We start from the raw sequence: 13,843 nt of genomic DNA on the forward strand, positions 1-13,843 counted from the left end.
CATGCATCGTCTTTCAAATCTTAATTTTTTAAAGGATGAAAAACATTTTTGTTTTTCATCAAATTCTTTTGATTTTGATGTTCTAGGTGTGTCTTGGTACTCCTTACAAATTGATGTGGTTAAAACTACTGCTCAGCACGTGCATGCACGTGTGCTAAATATTGATTGGACGATTTTAAATCCATATATTTGATCGAAACGTTATGAAATTCATACTGTGGATACAAATGCCTGTTGAATGATATAAAAAAAAAGTACGGAATCATACTCGCGTGCACGTGCATTGCTTTCTTTCATTTCTTGGTACTTAAATGATCGTAGTAAACGTACAGTACTAGTAATTAAAGGCTAAAATAAAATGATTTTTTGTAATAGGTTTACAATGACACCACTTTTAATTGGGGGAGGTTTGGGGAACATTTGTAACGGTCCCCGTTACAATTAGAACTAGTTTACTCTGTTTTAAATGACGCGCTGTGAAATATCTATAACACATTGTCAAAGTTAAGTTTCATTTCATCGTTCATAAGTTACATATACCGCTACGTTATTATACGATATCAAGACAAAACACCGTTATGTTGGTATTATATAGTATGTTGTTGTATTCCTAATGATTTAAAGTGCATTCAGGGTTTCTCTCGCCGAATCCTGATGGTTTCGCCTCAATTACATGTTCACCCTGAGTGAATTCACCCCAGTCACAGTAGTCGAGTGATATCGTCGATTGATATTTTACACAATTCCTATCACACATTTTGCAAATTATTTTCCCTATTTCCTTTAAGTATAACTTTCTTTCCGTCAGTGTTATTCTTACCTCTCACTTTCAATTCTGAGATTTTTTCTAATTTCACAGTTTTAAAAACCTTTTAAAAATATATTTTTCATTTTCGAAATTTGTTTACAGTCAAAATACACATAATTGTTCTCTCGATTTCACTTGTTTATTTTGCTAAGACATTTACCAGTCCAGTTCACCAGGTGTTTTTTCACCTAAGACAGCAGCAAAATTCAGACTAGTGTGGATGATTTTGGACCTATCAATTAAAATTTCACATTGACAAATAAAAAAAAGCCAAAGGTGCACAGATTAGGTCCCACGCGAAATGGATAGATGAAGGAGAAGCGAATTTGTCCTTTTTTTAAAACATGAATCTTCCCACCAAGAAAACAATATTATTAAACGTATCAAATATGAAGATAATATTGCCACAATTTGTAATGATATTTGAGGTGAAATGAGGTGAAATGTATTATTTCTACACAAAACTATATAAATCATCAAATATTGACGACAATAACATTAAATCCAACTTAGATGTGCAGTACCACTATATTGTACAAAGTCAACGACAAACAGATTAGAATTAGACCGGTAAATTACGCATATCGCACTTATTTTCTGATTTTTTACGCATTTAAAGCAAGTGGGTAGTTTTTGATCGGGGTTAGAGTTTGACCCCTTTCTATATTTATGATATCACAGAGTTCGGACCCAAACCGGCTTATCCCCTGTGGGGTAGGGTCATTTAAAAATCTTCTCAAGAATCACTGGGCCAAAAGAGCTAAGATTTACATGAAAGCTTCCTGACATATTGCAGATTCACGTTTGTTAAAATCATGACCCCTGGTGGTGGATGGGGCCACAATAGGGGATGGACGTTTTACATGCTAGTATATAGAGAAAATCTTTGAAATTCTTCTTCTCAAGAACCATTGGGTCAAAGAAGTTTACATTTACATGAGGGGGGGGGGTAGGTTGCCCCGGGGCCACTAGATAGGGAAATCTTTATGTATGGGCCTAGATGACTCAGGTGAGCGATGTGGCCCATGGGTCTCTTGTTTGATATGACATTTAATTACACGTGTAATTGGTATTTCATTAAAATTCTTACAATGCTACATGCCTAGAACATAAAGCACGATTTTCGTTAATACATACATTATTACATACATGTATGTGAAGCACATTTTCAAATTCCGGGAGATGAACTGGATTTAGAAACGCACATAAATAGGATTGATTCAGGAGGGGGTATCAATATAAACTATGCTATAGCCGTACCTGAGCAATGTGATCCATTGTAATTAGCTTCTTGTTAACTTTTGGGTTAAAAAAATCACAGATTTCGAGATTAAGTACAATGATAATGGTTTCCACTTCATGAGATTATAAAAACTGAGCATAGCCTTTTTAGGTCGCCTGAGTAAACTCAGGTGACCTAATGCAATTGGTTGTCGTCCGGCGTGCGTTAACAATTGAGCATTTTTAACTTCTTAATATCTACCAGTCCAATTATTTTCAGATGTGGTATGACATATCATTTTGACAAGGGGTATATAGAGTGTAAATTTCAGGAATCCAGCACCCCTGGGGCCCTAGGGGCGGGGCAGAAACTGTCCAAAACTTGTCATATAGTGTTTATGTGTAAAACACTTAAATAACATTTTCTTTAGTTCAATTTTGATACTAAATTGAAATTAAATGGATAGAGCAGGTAGTCTTTTACCAAAACTGGTAAATCCGATTTTCCCCTAGCGAGTAAGGGTTATGAACCTAGGGTGGGGCCAAACTTAGTATATAGTATTTATGTGTAAGTTTGCTGATAATGTATAAAATCTAAATTTTGATGTTTTAATGTTAATACACCTATTATTTAAAGCCTTTCATCAGTGTATGCACTTTTGAGGGCAGTGGAGTTTTCAGAACACATCTTGTTTTATACTGTTGGTGAACATTAGAATTTAGCTTCGATAGTTACAACAGGATTTTTTCTAGATTCCATGGCTGGAAGTAGTAGTACTCAGGTGACCGGTAAGGCCCGTGGGCCTCTTGTTAATTATCAATTTAGGACTCAGTTGAAAAAAAAAATAGAGCAGTTCAAATTTATTGCTGAATATAATATATGTCCAATACATGTATCTGAGTGTGTGTGAGTTTTCGTATTAAATCTTGATAAAAGACATCAGAATTGGTCGAGAGTTGCTGATTGTTTGTTTGGGTTGAAGGAACAAGAAATAAGCATTTGACTGATAGGTTTTCTCAACGTTTGATTGAAACACCACATTGTACATGTACCATGGCCTATTGATTTTCGACTGGGTTGCACAACATGCATACGGCTTACAGTAAAGTGAATGGCGGATGGGCGGGAGTCCCTGTAATAGGGTACCTATTTTGTGTAATCAACTCCTCTCGCACCTAATTTCAATGACATTCCTCGAACTTTGTACATCTGAAGATGTGCATGTGTCTTTTTGAAAGTAGGTTTTCGAAATTTTTGCGTGTGGCTGAACTTTTTCATTTCTTAAGCATGTCTTGAATAGATGGTACCTATTTTTGTAACCAACTCCTCTTGCAGCATTTATTAGGTCACCTGAGTTACTCAGATGACGTATTACTCTTGCTCTGCGTCCGCCATCGCGCATTGTGCATCGTCCAGTAAAAACTTCTTCCCAGAAACTACTGGGCCAATCTTCACCAATCAGCATCTCTAAGTGACTGAGACTGGAAATTGTAAATATCATGACTTCCACCTAAGGGGCCTTAATTTTGGAGTAAAAACTGTGAAAGTGATGTATGTCTTTAAAAATCTTCTTCTTTACTCCTGGGCATCTAGCAGAGAAAGTGAGTATATAGTAATGATGAACATGGAAGCTTCTACCAAAATTGTAAATTTCATGAACCTGGGGTAGGTGTTCAGATCCCAAGTAAGGGCCAAACTTGATATATAGTGTTTATGTGTAAATCTTCTTTAGTGCTATTGAAACTAAATGAATGTTTAGAAGGAGTAGGTAGTCCTTTACCAAAATTGTAAATTGCATGATCCTAGGGGTAAGGGTTTGGTTTCAGGGTGGTGTCAAAATTATGATAATGATTCGAAGGGCCTATTTAAGTTTGCTGATACTGTATCAAATCTAAATGCATACTTAGGAATAGCAGAAAAGAAAGTACGAAAAATCGTGAATTTCACAACACAGGGTTTTTACTCTAGGATGGATCTAGATCAGTTAGATATTTTAATGTTAATACACATATTATATTATGTAAAGCCTTTCATCAGTGTATGCACTTTTCAGGGCATTGAAGTTTTAAGAACACATTTTGTTTATACTGTTGCTGAACATTAGAATTTTAGCTTAGATATTCAGAACAGGAAATTTGTTCTAGATTCCATAGCCCTTGAGAGTAGTAATACTTTTTACTAGTACTCAGGTGCATTGCATAATTGATTCTCTACCTTGAATACTTCAGTGTGTTTATATTTCATCTGAATCGATGATGGATAACATATTTTAAAGCAACCTGGCCATTTGTGTTCTTGAATCAATTTTTTCATGATGGTGCTATTGATGTAATGTTAATCACTGATTGAAAATAATGACATTTAACTTTATTTTTCTACACAGATATTATGATATAATAACATATAAATAAAGTGTAGTAAAGTTCTTTCTTCTCCAGGTGGTTGAAGAGAACACTTGTCCTTAGCAAACGTACTAGAGTTTGTGACAGGAGCTGATGAGGAGCCCCTACTGAGGTTCAAAATCACACACACTATCCAGTTTCCAGAAGTCATGAACTCATTCATTCCAACTGCCAACACATGCATCAACTCTCTCCAGCTTCCAAGACCACAACCAGACTTAAATGTGAACTTTCCTTTAAATGAAAAGCTATTTGAATTATATGATTATGCTTTCTCAAACCTCTTTTATGAACTGTGTTAAGTTTTTAACAAATTTTTAGTCATTCTCTATCACCCTATCAAGTCTCATTATGTTTTATAAGAATATGTAACACAATTATACATGTCTCGCTACATACTTATTACACAAAATATATACAGTTTGTATGTAGGGTCCATGGGCACAGCTTTAGGGGATTTGTTACACAAAACTTGCTGAATTTAAAAGAAATTTGTTACATCAATATAAAGTAATCTTTATACATAGTGAAGAACTAGTAAAGTGCACTGGTCTGGATCAGGACAGGACTATTTTTAGTGCAAAGTTTGATGTAATTTTACACAATGTATCTTAAAAGATCTTCCTTCAAAATGTATAGTAAGAAACTGTCCAATTGATATGAAAGCATTCTTGTATAATAATGCACATTCAAGTTAGTTCAAATATTGGTACCAGGGGAGTTGATGAGGCCACAATAGAATTTCAAAGTTAAATGTATAGGATACCTTTAAAAAAAAATTAAAACTCTTATTGTAAGTTTTTCAGTTTGGCTACTTGTAAAATGACTATAATGTAGAACGTAATACTATTTAATTCTTTGCTTCATGATTTTACTAATCATGGTGCATTAATTGTTAGGAATTTGCAATAATATTATATTTTTAACTCATCTGAGTCGAAGACTGAAGTGAGCTTTTGATAGTGGTTTTTACTCCTTTTTCATATTTTGAAAATATGCTGCCTTCTCCTTCTAAATCCCATTTAGTTTCAATTTATTATCAATAGCAATAAATATGATGTTATTTAAATGTTTTACACAAATTTCATAATCCCAGGGGTAGGGGTTTTGGTTTAAGGGTGTGACTAACATTATCACAATGAGTATTGTCTTTACTTCTTAAATTTAACCGAAACTGTATAAAAACTAAATATATAATAAAAACAGCAGAACAGTACGTACTAATTTTGGATTCCACAACAATGTTTGTGACTCGAGGGCTGGTCCAAAATAGCCGTATAGTGGGTTGGTAACAAGCCATCCGATGCGATTTTGTAACAATTTTATCCGTCATGTTATAACGGGGGAATCGACCCATATGGGTGTACTTCTGTTTTAGGCAGTTTGTGGTTGGCTATATTGTAGCAGGTCGAAGATTGTTTTTCCTTTACATTTAACATGTGTATTATTGTCAATGCCACATGTAATTGAAATCCATTACTTTATAAATTTTTGTATTCTACATCTTGCCATAAGTTACAGGTATAACTTTTGTCTCAAAGTCCTAGTCAAAAGTCTGGTCATTTTGTACTTGTAACATTTTGTATGAGATATGTCTTCTTCATTATTTAGTGATTCTGTGTATATATGTTTACATTTTGTCATTTATTGAATTAATAAATGACAGTTTTAATCGCCTTCATCTGGTGTTCACTTATATGTTGACAGACGTAAATCATATAATATGTAGTCTTTCAGTAGTATGAGCAGTTTTGGGGTAATTTATGTTTGAGAGAACACATCTTGTTTAATCCTGTATCCGAATATTAGAATTTAGCTTTGGTATGCTGAACACAAATTCCTCTAGATTTCATGGCCCTTGGGACTAATGATTCTTTTAACTGATCCTCAGGTGACCGATAAGACCTGTGGACCTCTTGTTTTCTGCTCGTCTTTAAATCAGACTGTAATGTTTTTGTCTGCATTTGTGTCCACCCAACTCCAACCTAAGTTTTCATGTTACAAAGTTCTTGTATATGTTATAGAACGTTTTTATGAGTATTGAAGATTTGCATTACATCAATACTAGGAATTTCTTTAGCTCACCTGAGTCAAAGGCTCAAGTGAGCTTTTCTCTTCAAAATCTGTCCGTTGTCTGGCATCGGCGTAAACCACTGACCTGAAATAGCTGAAATTGACAGGAAAGCTTCCTGACATAGTGTAGATTCAGTTTGTTTAAATCATGGCCTCCGGGAGTAGGTTGTGACCACAGTAGGATAGGGGATCAAAGTTTTACATGAGAATAACTAGGAAAAATCTTTTTTTTAAAATTCTCCTCAAGAACCACTGGGCCAGAATAGCCGATATTTACATGAAAGCTTCCTGACATAGTGCAAATTAAAGTTTGTAAAAACCATGGTCCCCGGTGGTAGATTGGGGCCACAATAGGGACCAAAGTTTTAAATGCAAATACATTTGGAAAATCTTCAGATGTGGGCCAAGGTGACTCTAAGTGAGCGATGTGGCCCATGGGCCTCTTGTTTAATTTGTGAGAAAAATTGCAGGGTTTTGAATTATGTAGTTTGCTTGTTTAACTCCTCCTAAAATGAATAAGTTTAAAAAATTTGATGTATAGGTATTAAAGAGCAGAAATTGCAAGAGGTTTCATTTTCCCTATTTTGAGAAAATAACTGCTTGCTAAACTTCGTCATTTTAAATGAAATATTACTTAAGGATACGCGTGGGTTTTTTTGTTTTGTTTTTTGTTTTGGCTTCAAATATGTAGTGAAATATAACTTTTTTATGCACCTTGTACATTTAAAGACCATCACATCTTTTTAAGAGCAATATGAACATTTTGTCTCTTCTTTATTTGTATATGTATAATTGATAGGAAGGACAATTATTAAAGTTATTTGTGTTTATGATTTTTTTTTATATTAATTTTAAAAACTTGTCATAATTGGGGGGGAGGGGTGGGGGTAAAATAACTTATTGACAATTAATTGAACTTTCTGATGCCAATACATATACTTTGTAAGAAGTGAATGATTATAAATTTCATTTATCAAGATACTATCATGTGGGAGGAATAAAAACATTGATAGAAATTGCAGCAATGTTTCAACAAGCCAAAAGTAGATGAAAATCATTTGAGTTTATCACTAGGTTTTGTTTGAATAGAAAACTCTATGTAAGTTACACTATTGATTTGTTACAACATTAAATATAATTCTAAAAGTTGTTGTTTGGTCTCTTTATTTTCATTTGTACAATTTTACTGATGGTTCTTTATTATATCAAGGACTTTTAAGAAAACGTCAATTCCAAAATTTGTAGAATTCCAAGAACTAGTTATTTCCTGGTCAAGTTGGTGTTTGCAAGCGGAAGTGATCATGCTATCTGAAACAGAGGTAACGATTGATCTGCCATCTACATCATCATGATCATTGGAATTTATTCCAAAACCCTCAGTTCCATATTCTACATTGACAAAGTCTATGCCCGTAGGATTCTGAATATGTCCCAAGGTCCATAAAGCTTTCGGGGACGATTTTGTTGTTCTCATTCTATGTCCAGCACAACCATCTTGCCAAATTTTTAGCTTCTGATTTATAAATGGAATGTATGTATAATGTAGAGCTGCTATCTATAAATCATGAAGTGGATCCAAAATCCCATCATCTTCCATGTAGTAGAATAATTTGTAGACAAGAGCCAACACACCAGTATAGACATCTCTCTACAAGCGCTCTATTTTTTGATTGTGCACACTTTTACCAGTAAGCATGCTTCCTCTGCCAATTCTTCGATTGGCAATCATAAAATCAGCAATTGCAGTATTTTCTAATCCCTTGTCTGAACGAACTCTGAGTGGAAGGCCAATTTGAGAAACACCCTCAGTAAAACATTTCAACAATGTTCCAGCTTTATTATTGTCGAGACAGTTCAAGTAATTATCAAAGGACTGAAACCATCAATGCATCCTGCGATGATCAAATGCCACCGAATGAGTTTATGGTTGGTATCTACATGCCATAGATGATTTGGTCCTCTGATATCATAGACTCTACGTTTTAATCTGCCACCTTTTCTTTCGTTCACACCCGTCTCATTCGCACGATGCAAACCATCTCTGAGACGCCAGCGTGGGACAATTATGCCTTTCTGTTTTATTGTTTGTCCTAAAATATTCTCTCCGCAATACGGAAAATGTTTTGACGCATCCAAAACATAATTATCTAGCTAAATGTCGTTTATATCGGAAAAACCTTTCTTGGATATTTCAAATTCTCATTCTGCGATATGAACCTTTACGGTGACCGCCTAGTATTCCGACGTTCCAATAGTCCGACGGGCCGCTATTCTGACGGTCTGATAGTCCGACGGGCCGATAGTCCGGCGGCCGGTATTCCGACGGGCCGATAGTCCGACGGGCCGGTATGTCAACAAGTAAGATGGCATGGATAACTTAATGAGTTTGTATAATTTAAGCATTAAATCATATAATAAAATGAATGTTGCTGTTTTTTCAGTCAATACGATGATTTAGTCATCTTCGAAGTACAGCATTCACCTCCTCCTTTGGGCTCGGTGAATACGCGGGTATGTCAAGGCAGGTCATGCTTCATTTATGCACGTAAAATGCATCATTTTAAAAAATCTGTCTTACATAGAGAGAGGGAGCTACTTAAGAAATAAGGTATCATTTAAAAATATTTATCGGGATATAAATACGGGTTGGTCACGTGATCAAATTTCATAAAGCCCGAAGGGCTTTATGGAAAATTTGATCATGTACCAACCCGTATTTATATCCCGATAAATATTTTTAAATGATACCTTATTACTTATATTTACATTTTTGGTCGGTAACATTGCTGAATTGTGTTAACAACACGTTTCCATATATTTCAAATTGTTGACGTCCACAACGAAGCGTCATAGATGTTTAAAATGACGACAACACAAAACAAAGTTCTATAAAATGAAGAACTGTTTTAATTATTAAGACGCTAGAAAGCAAGTATATCAACATATACTTATACATTAACTCGGGAGTATATAATGGAAAACTCTTCCATATGTCTAATTGTAGGGGGTGGGGGAATTATGATTTAAACGGGGATGCGCAGTGTTACACTGAGAGTTGTGATGCGCTTTGATTTTTGAAAAGTAAAGACGTTGAAGACCGACTTTGAAAGATATTGTGTGGATATTACGGAGTTAATAGAAGACTGAGATGGAGGAACATGAAGAACAGGACAGCAGTCGTCAGGTGTAGGCAACTCATTTATAGACAGGACAGAGGACGCAGCTCAGATGAATCTCCGGAAAGAACTGAACATCGCAGAGAATGTGGAACTGCACGAAGGTAAGGGACGTGGATATGTAATTGTTGATAAACATGAGCTCACTGAACGCTTCTTTTGACTCGATAATTTTTTGTAATAGGTTTTTAACGACGCCTCGCTTCGATGTCCCGACATAAACTTGGAAACCGACATCAAACACTATGGGTGCTGTGGCACGGACGCAGTGTGGTGTGTAGGTCTTAATGCACTTTGACGACTTATCGGCCATACATCCTGTGAATGACCTTTTTGCTAAAGCCTAATGTCATCGTCTAGCAGTAGGTACAATTTCGCATCACCGATGACCAGGGTGAAGTTGTAGCAGACGAAATTTTAGACATACATTAGGCCTAGTAGGCTAGTAACTAAATACATTGTTTACAGAAATGCTTTTATCAATTATTGATGAAAGTCCACTGCTTGGAATACAAATAAAACCGTAAATACATTTTGTGATGTTGATTTCATCTATTGAAAGATTTCTGTAGTAAGTGAGAGCGATTGCTAGATGTGTATTGCCTTAGTAAAAGTAGTACCTGTTACCTACTTTTAACAAATGTTCATACGCACAGCCGTGACCTCTGTTGACCCCGTAGTAGATTTATCCAGAAATAAATACGTATTGCTCGTAATAGTGTTATGTAGTAGAAAACAGTTGCAAATGTAAATATTAACTCTTAAAAACTATTTTCGTTGTTTACATGAGAACATTTTGTATCATAACAACATGACAAACATGCACTTCCGTATGACGCCATTACATGACTGTTATAAATAGATCATGGAGGTACCTTAATAGAAAATGTAAAAGTAACACTTTTTCCCAAGATTCAAATATTGGTCTAACTGGCGATAATGACGGTAAAATACCCATAGTATATCAGAATTACTGATAGAATCCTACCACTTTCAATAAGAAATAATTATTGAAAATTTAAACACGAAACCATCTAGTTCATGTTTTACATTTTGAATGATGCTATGTAGTTTTCTTTAAAAGTTTTCTTAACAGACGATTCTATCAGTGATTGCCGTGTACATTAGTTTATGACCTTTCAAACGGTGTATAAAAAGTCTCTAAAAGTATGCGGGCTAATGTGCTACTTTTGCAGTTTTATTTCAGTCTGTGACAGAGGGAAATTGGATCGACATGCTAAATGGAATGTTTTCTCCGTTAAACAAAGTTGTCAATGAATGATAACATACCTTCTTAATATCAATAAATTCTCAGCGTTTCACATATATATTCCATATATCCCATGTCATATATTTCAAACACTCTACATTTTGTCGATATTTGCATGGCACACATAAACAAATTCCTTGCATGTGTCAACGTCACTCGATGTATAGTCATGACGTCATCAATTTACTTTCATATCGATCAGACAGAAATTACACAACAGCAGTATAGCATTTCAAATCTCGTTGGATCTTAGTAGCTGCATGGTTTATTTTATGCATAAATAAAACTTAAATAAAAAATAAAATCGGAATTTAATATATGCAAGGTGATGATAACGAACAGTGATCAATCTCATAACTCCTACAAGCAATACAAAATAGATAGTTGGGCAAACACGGACCCCTGGACACACCAGAGGTGGGATCAGGTGCCTAGGAGGAGTAAGCATCCCCTGTTCAATTATGACGTCACATTGTTTCGCGGATTATATCCCAGTAAAAAATTTCATAACCTGCCTTAACGTAGCCGCGGACTGTACTACTCAGGCGGCTTAATCGCTGTGTTGACCTCAAAAACAGCAATATTTGTATAATTTTACAATTTTGATTAATTTGTTAGTCACTGGTGTTAATTATATTGCACAAAATTATATAATAGGGGGAAATTTGGTCATAATTCTCATTTTTACTACGAAATCTGAGAAATGGAAAGTTGTTTTAAAACAGCATTCGTCCTATGTTTCAAACATCAGCTTATACCACAGGCATGTGTTTGAGTAACATGCATTCTGATAAGTTGGGTCTGTTAATATGGCAATAGTGGGGAGAATGATGTCCTACAGCGGGAAATCGAAAAAGAGGGTCAGTAAAAGTCTGATAAACATATACATATTTACAGTATTAGCTGGTGACTAATATTTATGCTATAAACATTGTAAATTTACTAGGAATGGAATAGACATGTTGTTTCTTGGCTGCATTTCCTAAAAATATCTTGGATATAAACTAGTGTAAACGTTTTCTTCGTTACGGACGCCATTTAATGGCATGGCACTGTAATTTACAATCTAAATCGGTTACTTAGTGATATTTTGAGTTTTATTCCATTTTTTTAGAGGGGATATTTACCAGCATAATATACTTCATTTGTATTTTTTTTTAATTGGGGCAATTTCATGCCTTATCGTAACAACTTCTTCTACAATTAAGTCACTTCCTATAAGTTCTTGATCACCTTAATAACGACACTGGGGCTCTGTTTTTCCTTTGTTTTGTTCTGTTTGTTTTTATGTTTTTTCCCTTTTCTTTCCCTTTTTTTTTTTTTTTTTTTTTTGCCAACAAACATGGTTATTGCAAATATTATGAATGTATGAATGAATGTTATTTTTGCCAACTTATTTAAAATTTTACTTTCTGTACGCGACAGCTCATTGTAACATTCATTTTGTTTTGATTGATTATACAGATTAAAACTTACGACACGGGTGTAGCAGTCTTTCATCATCGACCAAAATATAATTTGGCTCATTATCTTGATAATAATTTCATAGACTACTAAATTCATATTCATACACAAAGACCTAGTCAGTTAGATCTCAAAATGATATAAGAATTTTATCATGCCAGGGAGTAAGGCACGGAGAGACTTAAACATAACATTGAAAGGCAATAATTGCTTGAAATTCTCTGCAATGGTAAAGGTCATTTACTACATATTTTGCCTGTACTTTATCAGTTAGCGGTTTTAATTTCCATAATTACCGGGTTTCTCTGATTTAGTTCACACTTGAATGATTTTGGTCAGAAATTGATTGTCTGATTTATAGTCAGACCGTGTCGATTTTTACGGTTTCTGGTAATTTCCATAAAATAATGTCTGACATGAATAAATTTTAACTATTAATTAAAATTTTTGGTGATGGTTAACATGTCGGATTATCGAACCGTCGGACTGTTGGACCATCGGATTATCGGACCGTCGGAATACCGGCCCGTCGGATTATCGGACCATCGGACTATCGGACTATCGGGCCGTCGGACTATCGGACCGTCGGAATACTGGGCTTGAACCTTAGACAGAAAAAGAAGAAAAAAAAGTTCTACACTCCATGCATCTCAAGTAAACACAGCTATTAGAGGATTTATGGAAACATATAGTTTCAGCCAAACAGAGACGCCTAACTTTGGATGATCTTGGCAGGTACAGTGATGTGGACCTGTACAACATGACTGGTTTGACGAAACAACAATTAAAGAATTCAAAACTTCGATCTCCAAGATTAGCAATAGGCGTTTTGCTCCTGAAACGTAGAGCAGGTTTGTATGAAGGGTAGGTATATATTATGGAAGACATGTTATCAAAATTATTGTCCTAGTCAGATAAGAGTATTCTTAATGCCCAAAAACACCATAAAAACTAAAGTATGTGCATATATAACGGTCGATATAGCATGATTCGTCTTTTTCAGAATGATTGGCACTGTTTGGAAAGAAGAGCTAAAGATTTCTCGCTATATACAGCAAGCAAACAATGACGCCTCAATTCTAAAACATGTCGTTAAATCAAACGAAGAGGATATATTGCCCTACTTTAAAAAGGACGATATTTTGATTTATGATAGCGGATTTCGAGACTCCATTGAATAGCACTGGTTTCCAAACAAAATTACCGGCTTTTTTTGGTTCCAAAGAAACAACAATTCAGTACTAAAGCTGGTATTGAATTCCGGCTCGTCACAAAAATAAGATGGGTTGTTAACTCCGTTAACTCGCGTCTTTTAAGAGTTGGAAATTCCTTGGTGGAGTCGTCTGCAATCGAGATATTCCCCCAGTTAAAGGGATATATTAGCATTGTGACAGCTTTGCGTAACTGTTTCAGACCATCGTTACAGCA

General features: G+C 35.1%; 2 protein-coding genes across 6 annotated transcripts in view; one reads left to right on the plus strand and one right to left on the minus strand.

Moving 5' to 3' along the window:
• LOC130053130 (uncharacterized) overlaps nucleotides 1-13,843 on the plus strand; it is a 205,817-nt gene that overhangs the window by 125,489 nt on the left and 66,485 nt on the right. The window lies entirely within an intron of this gene.
• The window catches only part of LOC125673557 (uncharacterized), a 142,389-nt gene that overhangs the window by 46,899 nt on the left and 81,647 nt on the right, over nucleotides 1-13,843 (minus strand). The window contains exon 1 of one of the 5 annotated variants that reach the window (XM_048910169.2): nucleotides 3,338-3,570. The exons of the other annotated variants lie outside the window; for them this stretch is intronic. Coding sequence (XP_048766126.2) covers nucleotides 3,338-3,368 — 31 coding nt within the window. The 5' untranslated portion in view covers nucleotides 3,369-3,570. Of the gene's footprint in view, nucleotides 1-3,337; nucleotides 3,571-13,843 lie in introns of those variants that run through there. 5 annotated transcript variants of the gene reach the window in all.

The sequence above is a fragment of the Ostrea edulis genome, chromosome 3, assembly GCF_947568905.1.
Source record: "Ostrea edulis chromosome 3, xbOstEdul1.1, whole genome shotgun sequence".
In the NCBI taxonomy this organism is placed as follows: Eukaryota; Metazoa; Mollusca; class Bivalvia; order Ostreida; family Ostreidae; genus Ostrea; species Ostrea edulis.